The sequence below is a fragment of the Manduca sexta genome, chromosome 16, assembly GCF_014839805.1.
Source record: "Manduca sexta isolate Smith_Timp_Sample1 chromosome 16, JHU_Msex_v1.0, whole genome shotgun sequence".
NCBI lineage: Eukaryota > Metazoa > Arthropoda > Insecta > Lepidoptera > Sphingidae > Manduca > Manduca sexta.
The window spans coordinates 5,833,331-5,849,055 of record NC_051130.1 but is presented as its reverse complement, the minus strand read 5'-3'; the positions used below and the strand labels follow the sequence as shown (position 1 = coordinate 5,849,055).

Sequence of the window (15,725 nt, the reverse complement as noted above, 5' to 3'; positions counted from 1 at the left end):
CTTGGCCGAGACCATTTTCACACCTCGGAATTATAGGGAACGACTATATCGTCTCATAGGTACCGATATGAAAAACCGCTATAAAAGCCGAAAAAAGTTTAGTTCGAGTTATTTTTGTGTCCAACATAAATGAAATATGGTGGTACCAACTACGATTCTACTGCTAAACACCAAATTAAATAGATAAATTATAAATAATTTTAAAATTAATAAGATCAGCCCAACCCTGATAACTCTCAAAAACACAAATAATTCTTCTGGACTGAGTTATGTTCCCCGTGAAATTACTATCAAAATAACCACTTGCTTACCCGCCATCTTTGCTATTATATATAAAAAAGAAAAATATACAAATTTCTCGATTTGCTTGTACAATGAAATGCTGCAGAAAATACGTGCTTCCGCCTCAATTTCGCTCAATGCAAACATTTGTCCGAAGATTTGCTTGTCCTACAATCTGGATATTTGTGGTGTGTTTTATAAAATTGAATTTAATGTTATAGAGACAGATTTCAGTACTCCCTTGTAATAAAATTATTAGATTCACTCATATTTTTTTTGTATTATCGATACGGTTATGAATAAACTGAAAATTAATACTTTCGTTTATCGAATATTATCGTTTGCAAATGTTAGAGTATTTTAACTGTAATCAAAACCCAAAAATAATATTATAAAACGCAAATGATAAAATTACTCGGAAACAAAATCAGAAACTTGTTGCATTTAAAAAAACAACGTTGCCAATATTATATTCAACTGACACTGCTATAAAATATAGACTGTTATATAAATTATAAAAATATTTAATTTATACTGAAAGCCTCATAGCCCTGGGACGTCATTTTGGATTCTTGCAGAGTATTATCCCGCCTCTAGTTCGCAATAACTTCCATATCCTATCTAGGGAAACCTTTTAGAATGCAAATGTCTTGGTGCATTTCAACTCCTTTCAAAACTATTTCTAAGAAGGTACTGTGAGAACATTGAAGATTTCGCGCCACATAGCCATTCCGTTCGCTCGAATTTCCACATAGCCTGAATTTCCAGGCCTTTTATTATCGCGTAATCGTGTACTTGGGCAAATTTAAAGACGGAACTATTTAACTGAATGAGCCTCTACAAACATTACAGAAATTTAAACACGGTTAAATGTATAATGTTTTTTAATCAAACAGTCCTTAGGACTGTTAACACAAACCATTATGTGGAATGTAAAAGATGTATACGAGTTAATGGGGTAAGGAAAGGAATTTCACTATAGGTAAATAAGTAAACTCAATTTCAACCCTTTGTAATTCGATACGAAATAAATTTCCCTTGACCTAACTAAATTTATCGAGTATTAAACCCTTATTTAAAAGAACAGGGATCTTTATCATATTGTTTGTTGTGAGCGCTTAGTTAAAAGGTTCTTGCAATTTAGTAGAGGGCCGCTACATATCACCGATTCATTGCAAATATTTTATAAAATATAATCAGATAATGCAAGCAAGAATAATGTTTGTTTTAATCTAGAAAATATGTTTTTATCAAAAAGTTTCTAAACTTAATTATTTTTAATTGGATCATTTTGTGCAGAAAGGATCCCAGGTTTGTAGATAAAACTGGTTAAAATTTTAATATTGATTGTAAACTTTCTAATATGATGTGTATTTGTACGTAATAGTCATTTTATTCTAACAACGTAGTTTATATTTAGAACAATAAGACAAAATAAAATATTTCTTATTTCATAAAAATATATTATATTGTCATTATCTACAATTCCACACCAAATACTTTAATTATTATAATTAACGCTATTAAACCATAGTGTAGACTCAGCATTAGACATAGGTCTGATTACCTGATTGCGCAAATATGATTAAACGGCATGTTTGAATAAGGTTTCATTTGGGTGTTGTACTTCTCATATGAATGTATATTGTATACCCTGATGGTATGGCGTTTCATATTATTATGTAATACATTAGTTTTGTCAGCTTTCTGCATATATCTATTATTATTTGAGGCTGTTTTGTGTATGTGTTGTATATGTGATTTTTATTTCCCTTAAAGTCGTAATGTTATAACAAAACTGTATTGCTATTAACATTGGATGATATTACCATACTATATACAAAATTGACTCGTTTCCAAGGTAAACATAATTTCAATTCGTCTATAACAGAATTATCAAACAGTTAATCAAACAGGTAATCATTTCGAAATTTACCAATAATTGCAAATTGCTGTAATTGTTGCTACGTAACGTAGTATCAATTCATAACTCACAAATGTAATCTCCGTTCGCACAAATGTGTTTACATTGCTCGTTAACTTCTCGAAACTTCGGTATCTTTCTGGAAAGGAAGCAGAATACTAAGCATTAATTAGAATTTTGTATCATTACCAACACACAATTTTGTTTAAAGTCCGTTAATTCGTTTTACTTTACAAGTATTTGTGGATGAATTTTCCAACATATTTTGTACAATAACTTTAAATAATAATATAATCTTCATAAATTATTATTTTTTTCATTATCAAGCTCCAAGATGCTTGTCTGAATAAAAAAAAACATATCAACTTTTAAATTATACGGAGACGAAAATCTTTTATACACAACATAATTTAAGTGGCATTTTATAATAAAAGTAGATGTCGTTCGTAGCACCCCTCGTGTGAAATCCCTTTTTCCGGATAAAGGTCCCGATATGTACTTTCTGGCACATAACACAATCTGAATGTTGGTAAATAACATGGACTAGCTGTATACCAAAACCCATCCAAATTCATTCATCACTCGATCTACTTAGAGATTATTTTTCTTACAGAAAAAGTACCTCTTGGGTCTTTCACATGGGGACATTCGGGAGGAATACCTATTTTATAATATTATTGCGGCCCTTCCCCAAGCAAATGGCCTTGAACGTTCGCTCTGTACATTAACAGCGCATGAGTGACGGGTGGGAATATGCAAAGATTTCTTTAGAGAATAAATATTATTTAAACTGCCAAAATATTCCTTATTAAAATTGGCAATTTAAAAGTATTGGTCGCAAATTAAAGTTATGTGTACTTTAGAAGAAGATCAACGGAAACATCACTTTTAGTGGCTTTTTCATTGCGGAAAATTCCGCAATGAAAATAGATAACGTGGTGGAAATATGATGTTTAATTATTTTTTCTATTTAAATATTTCGAATTTCGAACAAATAGCTTCTAAAAATACGGTTAGCGCGCCGTTTTGCCGGAGGCACCGCCTTATGATTAAGAAGTATTCACATATGTCAGGTGGTTTCGCGAGCACCACGAGCAACTGACTCCGATCGAGGAGACGACGCAGTGGCAACGCGCGCGGCTGCTCGGCGGCGGGCTGCTCCACATAGAGAAACTACGCCGCGAAGACGCCGGCAGATACGTGTGTTGGCTCAACAACACCGTCGGTAGCGAGTCTGTGCACTTCACTATTAGTGTTACAGGTAAAATAGACTTTATGGCTTAGTCTTAAAGTGGGTTATGAACTTTGTCCTTGGTATATTGGGACGAATGAGTTAAATATGAAGTACAATAAATTCCTTTTTCACCCTTATTATAAATAGTGTAAGACTGTCCGCTAATGATAAAGACAGTATTCAAATAACGTTAAAAACTTAATCGGATAAAATTCCAAAATGCATTATATCTACCGAAGAAACTTGATATCATTTTACTAGACAATTGAGTGAATTCAAAACCTGTACGTATAAACGTTTGTTACAGAGCCAATATCCGTCCGAATAAAACCCGAGATTCAACGATCAAAAATAAACTCCGACCTGAGTTTTGAATGTAAAGTAACGGGACATCCGATAGAGCTCGTGTATTGGGTACACAATGGCAAAGATTTGAGTCCAAACGATAGAATCAAAATATCAGAAAACGGCCTAAGGTTACATATCAAAAATTCTCAGAAAGAAGACCAAGGGATCTATCAGTGCTTTGGCAGTAACTCGAGAGATCAAGCTTATGGAATTTCAGAGTATTCAGCGGATCGTGAGTATGGTGTAGTAATCTATAAATTCTGTCATTTCCCATTCCATTAATATGTTCAGTGGCGAAGGGTAACATTTTCCGAAAAAGAACCCGACACTAGAAAATATAGGTGCTAATATTTATAAATGCGGTCTGCAAATCGTTCTAATAATAATTAGATTTTACATCAATTACGAAATAGAAGCCGGTAGGAATCGGATTATAAGGACTCGTCGCTACTGATTTGTATACGGGGTTATATTATTTTGTGATAGCTTGACTTTAATAATGACACGGGCCTCTTGACAAATATATTTATTTATTTATTGCGACTATTAAAACCACTATATACTAAGCTGAGGCCATCTGGACGTGAACTGAACTGAAAAGTGACAGTAGCCGGTACAAGAACTACTCAACATAATATCAATTCGACATAGTGATGTCAGTCAATAAGGAGCTAAGACGATAATACATCACTATGTAACAAGCGTAGTTAGGGCAAATAAATAATTTAAGTTTGTCACAACTGGCTTAAAAAACCTGATAAGCAACATTCTGCCCTTCGTATCGCTTTAAATTACACTACTTAATTTATTAACGAAATTTACTTCGACCAAGTGCCGTAGTCTTGGTATATTAAAAAAGTACTGAATTACAGAAACTCGTAAAATCGTAATTAAACAAATTGATTGGATAAGTTTTTCTCATCAAACGAGTGGAACTTTTTGATTTATACCCAAGAGTCTCGAGTTATCACTCCGGGCGGCCTTTGAAAAACACGAATGAAAAATATTCCCCAAACATTTGCAATATTTCTCTTTAACTCCAGTAAATTATGTGGTCGCTGGTGTATCTACTGTCAAGGAATAATCGTCTCCCGTGAATGGACACTATCACTACGCTACTCATATACCACCAGGTGCAATAGTCAGCTTTCCTAAACCGTAAGGTGACTCACCTTTCTATGACTGTATCAAACAAAATTGCAATATCCACATTCGACAAGTCAGAAGTTACGTTTCGTTTCTGTTATTAAAAGTACACAATAAATCATTACAATAATGCGAACGGCATCACTTTTGTTCTCTGAACACAAAACTATATAATATTAAGTAGATAGCTTTATAAAACTCGTGCATAAATTTCACTCGGTATCCAAACTTTATAAAATATAAAAACCAGAAATTTTATTATGTCAGTAAATATTGTACGTGACATAAAATTTTCAACCAAAACTGTTCGCAATATTTTACAACATATTTTTTTCACTAATAGCATAATTATCAAGCATTTAGCAAACAATATTGTTATTTTAACCTAAAATAATATTATTCTAGATCGCACGTCTAGACTTAGCCACTTCATAGTGAAGTAACTCATTCTATGAATATTGTATGAGATGTTTTTAAATGACTGAAGTTATTTATTAATTACTAGCTTTTATTCGCGACTCCCGTCTATAAGAAACTATTTTCCCAGTAACAAAGTCCCTCTGATTATTTATTTCAAATAAAAAGTATTTTTATAATTTCATAACTTTTCTTACGTGTATCAAAATCTTCTAAATCCATTCAGCGGTGAATAAATAAACATGCATATACTTCTTACATGTAAATCACTTTGTTCAATTGAGGTTTGAATACAAGAATCTATGTTACCTACAATAATTCAATTCTAAGACCCATTTCTTGAATTACAGAATAATATTGTAACTTAATAGCTCTAGTACCTCGTATAAATGTATTACGGTCGGGGATCAGCCTGAATATATCCGATTTCGAACAGGCTGCCATAATTATATTGACTGGCGAGGCTGATGTCTCATCATCGGTATTGTATCTAGACTCTAGTTACTCTACTTACAATCAGATGCAGTGGAGGGCTGCTGTGTTTGTATAAAAACGATTTGTAGAGCCAGAGTTTGCTTTCGGGAAGTAGATGATCGTGGCAACTTTGCTTCTTATTCTAGTACTAGCTTTTGCTCGCGGCTCCGCCCGCGTTATAAAGTATTTCAGGCTAAAGTTTTCCATTATAAAAGTAGTAGTTTCCCGGAAGCCTATGTTCTTCCTAGGGTTTCAAACTGTCTCCATACCAAATTTTATCTTAATACGTTGGGTAGTTTTTGAGTTTAAGACGTTCAGGCAAACGGATGCAGCGGGGGACTTTGTTTTATAATATATTTTTTTAGAGCACGCAACGGAAGCTCTCAAAACGAATAAATTGTCCCCGTATTTGTAACATGTTTCATTACTGCTCCGCTCCTATTGGTCATAGCGTGATGATATACAGCCTATAGCACCCCACAAATAAAGGGCTATCCAACACAAAACAAATTTTTCAGTTCAAACTGGTAGTTCCTAAGATTAGCCATTACTGCTCCGCTCCTATTGGTCATAGCGTGATGATATATAACTTAGAGCACTCCACGAACAAAGGGCTATCCAACGCAAAAAGAATTTTTCAGTTTGGACCGGTAGTTCCAGAGATTAGCCATTGCTGCTCCGCTCCTATTGGGTATAGCGTGATGATATATAGCTTATAGCAATCCTCAAATAAAGGGCTATCCAACGCAAAAAGAATTTTTCAGTTTGGACCGATACTTCCTAAGATTAGTAAACAAATATAATGAGAATGCTTCGAACTGCTAAGCTATCGGGAGTTACACGTGTCATTGTGAGTCAACCATAAAAGATAGACATATGCTGTCGTGGGATATTTTTTACATAATTTTAAGGAGAACATTTCCGTCATACATGATTTCTATGTAGCTTTAACCATTAAGGTTGCACACGCGACGGAAGCTTAAAAAATGGAGTAACTTCTCCCGTTTTCTCAACATTTCCCTTCACTGCTCTGCTCCTATTAATTGTAGCGTGATGAAAAGTATACTATAACCAGCACAGGAGTATTAAAAATAATTGTACCAAGTTTCGTTAAAATCCGTCGAGTAGTTTTTGTTTCTATAACGGTTATACAGACAGACAGACAGACAGACAGACAGACAGACAAAAATTTTACTAATTGCATTTTTGGCATCAGTATCGATCCCTAATCACCCCCTGATAGTTATTTTTGAAATATATTTCATGTACAAAATTGACCTCTCTACAGATTTATTATAAGTATAGATTAAGGCGTAGTTTTTGAGTTGCGTCCCTTGCGGGCAGGTGTGTAAAGGCGGTTGTTTGCAGTGACCGAGGGCCGGCCGACGGGGAACCGCTCCAGACGTGCACCCTTCGCCCGAAGCACGCACACACATGATGCTGACTGGAACTTCACAGGGACTAGAGGTGAGTCTATTCAGTTTTAAAACCTCTGCTAGAATGACAATTTCAAGACGTGAAAATTATAATATAACTCTTTATTGTATAAAAGAAACGAGGTAATGACGAAATGTAGAATTTACTTAGTTATTTTGTAGTTTCATTGTGAGATTATAAGATTAAATTTAAGAAGATCCATAATGTAGTACTGACATAATATTGACATAATTATAACACATAATATCAAGCAAATATAAGAAATCATCATAAGAAAGATTAACACTACAATAAATAAACGTTAGTAGTTATCGAGAGGCTTAATAACGAGAAACAATCTACTATCATCCTTTGTAAACACAATAACCGTTATTTACCCACAAAGACCTATCGAAGAAGCCAAACCGAGATAAACTTGCCTAAATGATTACAGACGCAATATAATATCCAAGTATATTAGTAAACTTCCATAATTACTGTCTAAACGCTTATTAAGTTACAATGTAATTGAGAGCAACTCGAACCGGGAGGTATACTCGGATTATTAATAATAATACAACTATTTGTGAGATAAACAACGGCCCTATATAACTTTTCCACTTACGGCCGGTGTCACACAACTGCTCCCAACCTTATCATAAACAAAATGTAACAAAGTTTCGACAGTGAGCAACGGCGGCGCGGTCCGCTTTTTGCCGAATTATTTACGGACACGCATTTTTATCGCGAAGAAAAACGAATTCGTGTCTTTGGTATTGATTACATTCAAAATATTAATATGAGACGGAAATTCCTGACAATAATTGTCAATACTGTTTCCTGTATACGATATTTATGTACCCATGTTTGTATCAATTTAAATTGCATTTAAGCACATATATATTGTGGAAGTTTTATTGGAATGTATGGGAACCGATTACCGTATTGAAATCTCTACCCATTGATAATCTAGAGGGCAATTAAGGTATTCAAAAACAAGTGTTCAAATGTTTTATATTGCAATCATGTCTATGATCCATACACTGCTACACCATTATTTTTCATTGACGTACTAAGCAAGGTCAGATAGTATAATATTAACAAAATATGGCCGACAATTCAACTGGAAGTTTAATACAAAGTATACATAATATTTTACCAAACCCATTACTTGATATTATAATACCTCACCTTTACTACAAACAATTGTCAGGTAAAAGCATCCGTGCAATATGTACGTAAGTCATAATTAAAATGCACGCATGACTCGTAGACGCGAGACACGGGCCTCAGTGACGGCACTATTTGTGCAGCGCAAGTCGATGTGTGGTATGTAAATTTGCAACTTTTTTATTCGTTCTTCGCCCGACTTCTCCATAAAATATTTAAAAGTCCATTTTTAAGCGCGGATCCGCTGCAAGCTATTAGAGTCAGCTCTTCAGCTCAAACAAAGAGCTTCAGTGACGCAGGCACGCCTGCCGCGGGCGCATCAACCTGCCGCACTAAATACTAAATCACGAATTCCCCAATTAAGATCCTATCTCCCAGATCGTAAGGTCGCTTTTGCCCGAGACGGAGATGAAATATAAGCCGCTTTGTTTCATTATTAATTCGCTCCCCGCTATTTGGTGTTACTGCTCTTCAGAGGTTCAGTATAAGTAGGGTCGTGACGTACACCCGACCACTTATTTCTTTGACGATTTTTTTTATTACTCCATTCTCACTTATTGAAAATACTATCGGTAAAGTATTGAGTTTCAATGCACTTTTATATTCTCTAACGTACAATACATTATATCAGAAAGCAATAGGGGCAGAGAATAATGTGTTAGAATAGTAGAGTCCGGAAGTGTGTGTGGCGACGAGCGCACTCAATAAATTATACAAGTAGCTGACCTTCTGTTAACAAGACTCATTTGTTCCCGCCAGAGAATAAACCCGTCGAGACAGAGAGGAATGACTTCTTGCCGTTGATGTTTTTACTTTTTCAAATAAACAATTAGAATTTATAAACAAAAGAAGTTTATTCCGATAATTAAAAGAATTATTGTTCTACAATGTAAAAAAACATATTTTTTGTCTAGTTAATGACTAGTTTATCACAATTACACTCAATTCATTAGCTTTCAATTTTTCATCAATAAATTCAAAATGAAATAAAGTTAAAACAAATCCAGTTCGACCAAACACATTTACAATATACATGGCTGTCTCATACTTTTATAAACACAAACAAATAATCCACTAAAAGCAACATAACAAAATATAAACTCGTATCATAAACTACAAATTCAAAGAGAGCCAGCCGTCACGATACTTCACATCTAAAGTTACAACAATAACATTATTCAAATACATACGTACACGTGCCTTCAGATTATTTCCTTTTAACATCACGTAGACTAGATGTCAAGTTTGCAGACGACGAACATACATACACTACCCGCCGACTGCACGCGGCTATTATACGCTATTACTCGTAGTGCATTGAACGGATGCGAGTGCTTGGGAAATAGCAACCATTGTGCACCCTCAATGGAGAATCAAATGTAATAACATACAGATATATACTTTCAGTGTGAAGTATTTTATTGAAAGCATTAGTTTTCTATGTTCATATGAAACATTATTTGATGTATATGTTGGTGAAATGGAAAGAAAACATTAAATAAAAAATAAAACAAATAAAATTAAATAAAACATTAAACAGTAAATTGGGTGGGTGAAAGACTTTTATAAAAAAATATATTAAAACTGCTTTTATTTAATAGATAACAGAGAAAATAATAGAACTATGTTTTGTAATAAAACCAAAACTAAGTTATCATTTACAAAATCAGCTGGTAATCACATCTTACGAGATCTTCAATTTTATATCTCAAATATAATACAATTTTCTCGTGTAATATAAAGTTCAAATAAAGCTAGCTTGGCAAATAATTTAATATTAGTTGATATTGCATCCACGATTGCTATTATTAAGTTTAAACTTCAAATACATATATACCTTATAATAATCACACCTTACATTCTGTAATAGCCGATGTACCAAATATTTTATACATTTACTACAATAAATTAGTATCATCGCACATTGCAAATACAGTGACTTTTCTTGCTTGTTTTTACTTGACTTTTCTTCTTTGTTGTTAAAGAAAATCAAATCCTACCCTTACGCAGGCTTATATAATATAATGATGTTATTTTCAACAGTAAAACGTAAAATAAATAATGTAAAAAAAAATAAGCAAATGCTTCCACTCCTATATTAATAGACATCCTTATTGTCCATTCATTAAACCAGACAACGCGACGGCTACACGAAATCACACAAAATAAAAACAAAGCGCACAATTATAGCAAAATAACAATTTAGTGTGAACTATAATGAGAGGATAGAGCGTTATTATCGTCTCACCGGCACGCCGCGCGCCGGATACGACAGCCTACCGACGCACTACTCATAAATTTAATTTCGGTCCTACCCTCTTTGTTAGCGGTGTAAACAATGATTTGTGCGTAGGTTACTTTGCTCAATTATAATTTACTACTTATTTAGCCCTTTATTGTATAAGTGAAAGCGCCATTTAAATTAATAAATAAACCGTCAAAATATAACAATGGAGACGGTGAAGTCTACAATTTGAATAACTATAATAATGCATGGGTAGTTCTTTGTAACAGCTTACATCAGGCCTGAAATTAAATTTAAAATATTAATTTGTCGTAAATTATATATTTTGCGCCGGCAACACTTGTTACGCCTCAGCAAATTCGTCAGTTTTCTAAGAAGTGGATACAACTTCTTTACAAAACTTTACGTAGGCGTATAATTCTTAGTACAATTAATACTAACTTTAAAAAAATGTTTCATTTCAATACTATTACATTCAACCGAGTCAACAACTAAAAAAATTAATGAAATGTCTTTTATAACGTGAATATTAAAATTGTAAAGATGAAAAGATTGGTAGCTACTACCGGCAGTGCAACCAGCAAGCGTTACGCTTCTCTCGCTGCTTTCATTAAAACCAGATTATATAAAAACGTTTTATGCACACAAATTATGCAAATTGTTTCACCTAACGACGTAACAGAAACTATGGTAATTGCAGGATTACTCTCGGTCGCACTCGCTGTGACCTCTTTGCGAAACATTGAATGGATTAAAGAATTTTATTTTGCCCCAATAAACCTGCTATCAAAAGTACTAAGCGGCATACATATCTTAAACATGAATTGTAATGAAAGACAAAGGCTAATCTCAGGGATCCATTTTCCTGAGGAAATCTCGAATTCTTTTGGAAAACTTTATATGAAATTAAATTCGTTTGCGTCAAGTCAGTAATTCGCTTTAGTCTGCTCAAGTTTGAAGGATGTGTTTGAATAAGAGAAGGCCACTTCCGAGAGCAAACTATAAAACCAAAAAAGGTGCTAACTGTATGTAGGTGTGTCACGTAACAAGCCTCAATCATGATGTTATACAGTATCAAAAGAGTAATTTATGTTGCATAATTTGTCTTTATTATTGAAAAACCTCTATAACAAGTTAAGTGCAGATAGTTTTTTCGCAGATTCTAAAATTCAGATGATAATTTGTGGCTTTAAGATTATATAAAACGAATGGATTCTTTGTATGAGTTTTATAGTTAGGCTCGGCCACTATCACATCATGGAGCGGAATTCACATTGCGATAAGTGGGTGAACTAGTTTTATCTCTGCCCACATCGTCGGGGATAAAAAAAAGCGTGAATGTGTCTCTATGAACTTTTATAGTGTCAGGGAAATTCTAGCTGCGTTGTGGATTTTTAAGGAAAGCTATGATGATTGGAAGGAGCATCATTTTTTATAACTTCTGCAATCTCCCTATCTGCACGAGACACAACATAAAAGCGGTTACTGTACATTGCACATCACAAGAAACAACGATACCACCTTGCCGTTCCATCTCAAAAGTTAACACCGGCTTTAGAATAAATAGCTTTACCATATTTTATGTAATATTATTATGCTCATTATAATCAGACTCTTTTTTCACAGAATCAAAACCGGAGTTAGTGTATTGGTTCTCCGAGCAGACGTTACAACCTGGTCCCAGCGTGTCCCTCAAGTGCGTCGCCATGGGCCACCCGCCGCCCCAGTTCACGTGGCTACTAGACGGCTTTCCCATCCCCACAAACTCTAGGTAATTACTACTACACCATTAACATTAGAGAGATGTCATAAAAATACTTTTATAGTCGGTTTCCTACTATCAATTTCTCTTTGTCCTCTGAAGAAAAACATATTAATAAAACTCTACTTCCTTACTTAAAGAAAGGAATAACTGTTTTATGATGGCTAACGATTTTCAATGTTTACGTATTCCAGTATTACAAATTGCTGTTGTCGTATTTTAGATTACCAATCTGGTTAAAAGATATATTTTTGACATAAAACAAAATTAAATTGTTTATTACCAGATTTGTGGTCGGACAACACGTAACTCTTCAAGATGACGTGGTCAGCCATCTTAACATAAGTCGTGTGACGGAACAAGATGGCGGCGAGTTCACGTGCGTAGCATCAAACACGGCGGGCAAGGCGTTTCACGCGGCCCGAGTGAACGTGTACGGGCTGCCTTACATACGGGAGATGCCCAAAGTGACAGCAGTGGCTGGCAGCGACTTGCAGATCAAATGTCCCGTCGCTGGCTATCCTATTGAAACGGTCACGTGGGAAAGAGGTGAGTTGTACTGAGAATTGTAGCTGTCAGCGAAGCTAAGATTGTCTATTCTTAATTCTATCAGGAAAAAGTTATATCATTTCTAATTGAGACATAATACTTATTAGTTTAAGTTTTTAATTTTGATATTACTTACATTTGTAAATAAATATTTATGTACACCTCTATTTGAGAACGTCATCTTCGCTGTCTCAGTCTACAGAAATGTACTGTAAATTTTTCCGCACAACCATTATTGCTTGTTTTTTATTAAAAGAGCGTTTTCAAAGACGTGTAATAAACAGCTTATATCGAGATCGAAGATGACAACGTAGTGCAGCTCCGGGGACGTTATTCAGAAATGTATTATGAACTACGGCTCATACCTGTCTCTTTACCTATACTTTATAGAAATACTTACTATATGTGTATTGTAAAACAGTTATATATTACATTCTACATTACAATAAATACGCTGGTTGGTTTCAAGTCGATTTTATATTATAGCACATATTAAATAACACGTATGTATTCTTTTATTTACTTATTTGAAATAGTCATCTATAAGGCAAAGTCAGTTACCTATTGTTATCAAAATTACTTGCTTTTATACCTCATGAAATTTAAAATTATTCTTTCCAATCTTATTTGATCCTTAAAAATGTGATGAGGTGTAATTTTGTCGTAAGTGACAGTTTATCGATCCTCTCACCCTTGCGAGCATGTAAATGAAAAGGTGTCAGGACCCAGGCGCGCTGAGTCCGCAAAATATCAGCGTTGTTGTGGAAAAAATTATACAATTTTCGTCCGTACATACCGAAATTAGATTGGCGTCGTGACGCTTTTCGGGATCTTTTTATTTTCACCTTAATGTAAATATCGTGTTAAAATCGAATATTGGGAATGTGGTTATTTTTTTATCGCTGTTATTATGAAGTCACGATTTTATTTCACATACATAATAAGGAACTATATTAACAAATTGCCCTTTACAAATGACTTCGTTATATGTTGGTGGGATTTGTTGCAACATTTTCGTTGTTTGTAAAAACGTTCATACAGATAAATGGATGCGTACAGTTAAACGACTCAAATCTTCGTGAACCTAACAGCTGTCCAGTATTCCTAATGTAATTGCTTTCATTCCAATTCTATAAACTTTTCTTTCTTGCGTATATAAATAATAAAAACCTTGTTCTGGCTGGAGATACATAAAGTATACAGAAAATACCTAATATTCTTAGGAACAATTTGAATTTCTTTTTAGGATCGCCTCGAGGCGAGATATTACTTTATGGATGTACTACGCAATTTTCTTGGCATAATGACAGATCCTATGAGACTGATCTCAGTCTTGTAATATATACTTTGTAAAATTTAGTATGAGACCTGCGATAGTCTTTGAAACCACGTCTATAAATATTTGTATTTATGTTTTTAATTCATAACAAATGACAATAATCGAAACTGGTCATCTATTTTTACGATGCTCCCAATCCCAGGCATGTTAATTTTCATGGTATTGTAATGCGCTTTACATGTTACTTTGATAGCTGGCACAAGGCTCATGTTTTATCAAAAATGTTATAGTTTTTGATAAATATGTAAAAGGCAAAATAAATAAGGTACGATCAGAGCTTATGGCATATGTACTATGGCTACAAAGTCTTCGAAACGACGGAAGAAAGTTGTAATATAAACCGCAATAAAATCCTAAAAGTTGTTTTCTTCGAAGTCCAATATTGTCAGCGAAACGAAATAAATAAATTTAGGTCTAAAGTAGTACTTAAAGTTAAACTTCTAGGAAATGTATATTATATGTTCGAAAAATAGGTCAAGAACGGGTCTATCAATATTCATATTTTTTTTTGTTAATATTAATTGTTTTCAAATAACAGCTCAACTTCCAAAACTGGGGTATCAATAACATAATTACAATACACAATATTCACGTTCAGTTTTATATTTGTGATTTCAAGAAACATTGCTGTTATATGACATTCTACAGTCAGTCACAAAAATAGCTGGATATATTAAAAACTTCAAAACGCTCCTATGCATTAACATTAATCGAAATATTCTTTTTTCATTATATAAAATTAACTAAACCCTATCAAGTTTGTTTTAGTGAAGAAAAAACAAAAGTTTGAAGGCGATTAAAATTTTTTATTAGTTTAGCTACTTCTGTGGCTGACTTACATTCATTATTTTGTATGTTTACGAATATCTAGAATGAAAAAAACAGTGACCCACATCCTATTATCCTTACTTTTTATATTTGTATTTATATATTTTTGGATACATGCTTTAACATGCAAAAAACTATTTATCATTTCATTAAATGAAAAGGATCCGCACGTCCGATATCTAAAAGTGGGGTAGGACGTTTCCAATGAAACAAACGACACTTGGTCAAATATTGAATAAGGATCCCGAGGGAAGTTACGAGTTACTTCATCTTTTCGCGTAGCAACAGGTCCTTATAGAAACTAGGATAAGTGAAAAAGAAAGAAACACATCGTTAACTTTTTTTAAAAGAAACTTATCTACTGTTACAGATTCTTTTGATAGCTAAGTTTTTGTTATTGCGAAGGTTCTTTAAATTTTTTGTTAATGTTGCAAATTATTACGGATTTTTAGTAAGTAAAAGATTAGCATTGTTTTATGAATTGTTGTTTTCGATTCTTCCCTGCGTAAAACACGATTCAAAATATTGGCACGACAAAAATTTATTATTTTTTTCTAACGACCAAATAAATGCCTAAGTGAATACATACAA

The 15,725-nt window shown here is 33.7% G+C and overlaps 1 protein-coding gene across 1 annotated transcript in view; it reads left to right on the top strand.

Annotated features, from left to right (window-relative positions):
- Window positions 1-15,725, top strand: part of LOC115444737 (Down syndrome cell adhesion molecule-like protein Dscam2) — a 185,369-nt gene that overhangs the window by 141,301 nt on the left and 28,343 nt on the right. Inside the window, exons 8-12 of the mRNA XM_037439416.1 lie at window positions 3,280-3,467; window positions 3,748-4,020; window positions 7,194-7,292; window positions 12,283-12,427; window positions 12,705-12,967. Coding sequence (XP_037295313.1) covers window positions 3,280-3,467; window positions 3,748-4,020; window positions 7,194-7,292; window positions 12,283-12,427; window positions 12,705-12,967 — 968 coding nt within the window. The remainder of the gene's footprint in view (window positions 1-3,279; window positions 3,468-3,747; window positions 4,021-7,193; window positions 7,293-12,282; window positions 12,428-12,704; window positions 12,968-15,725) is intronic.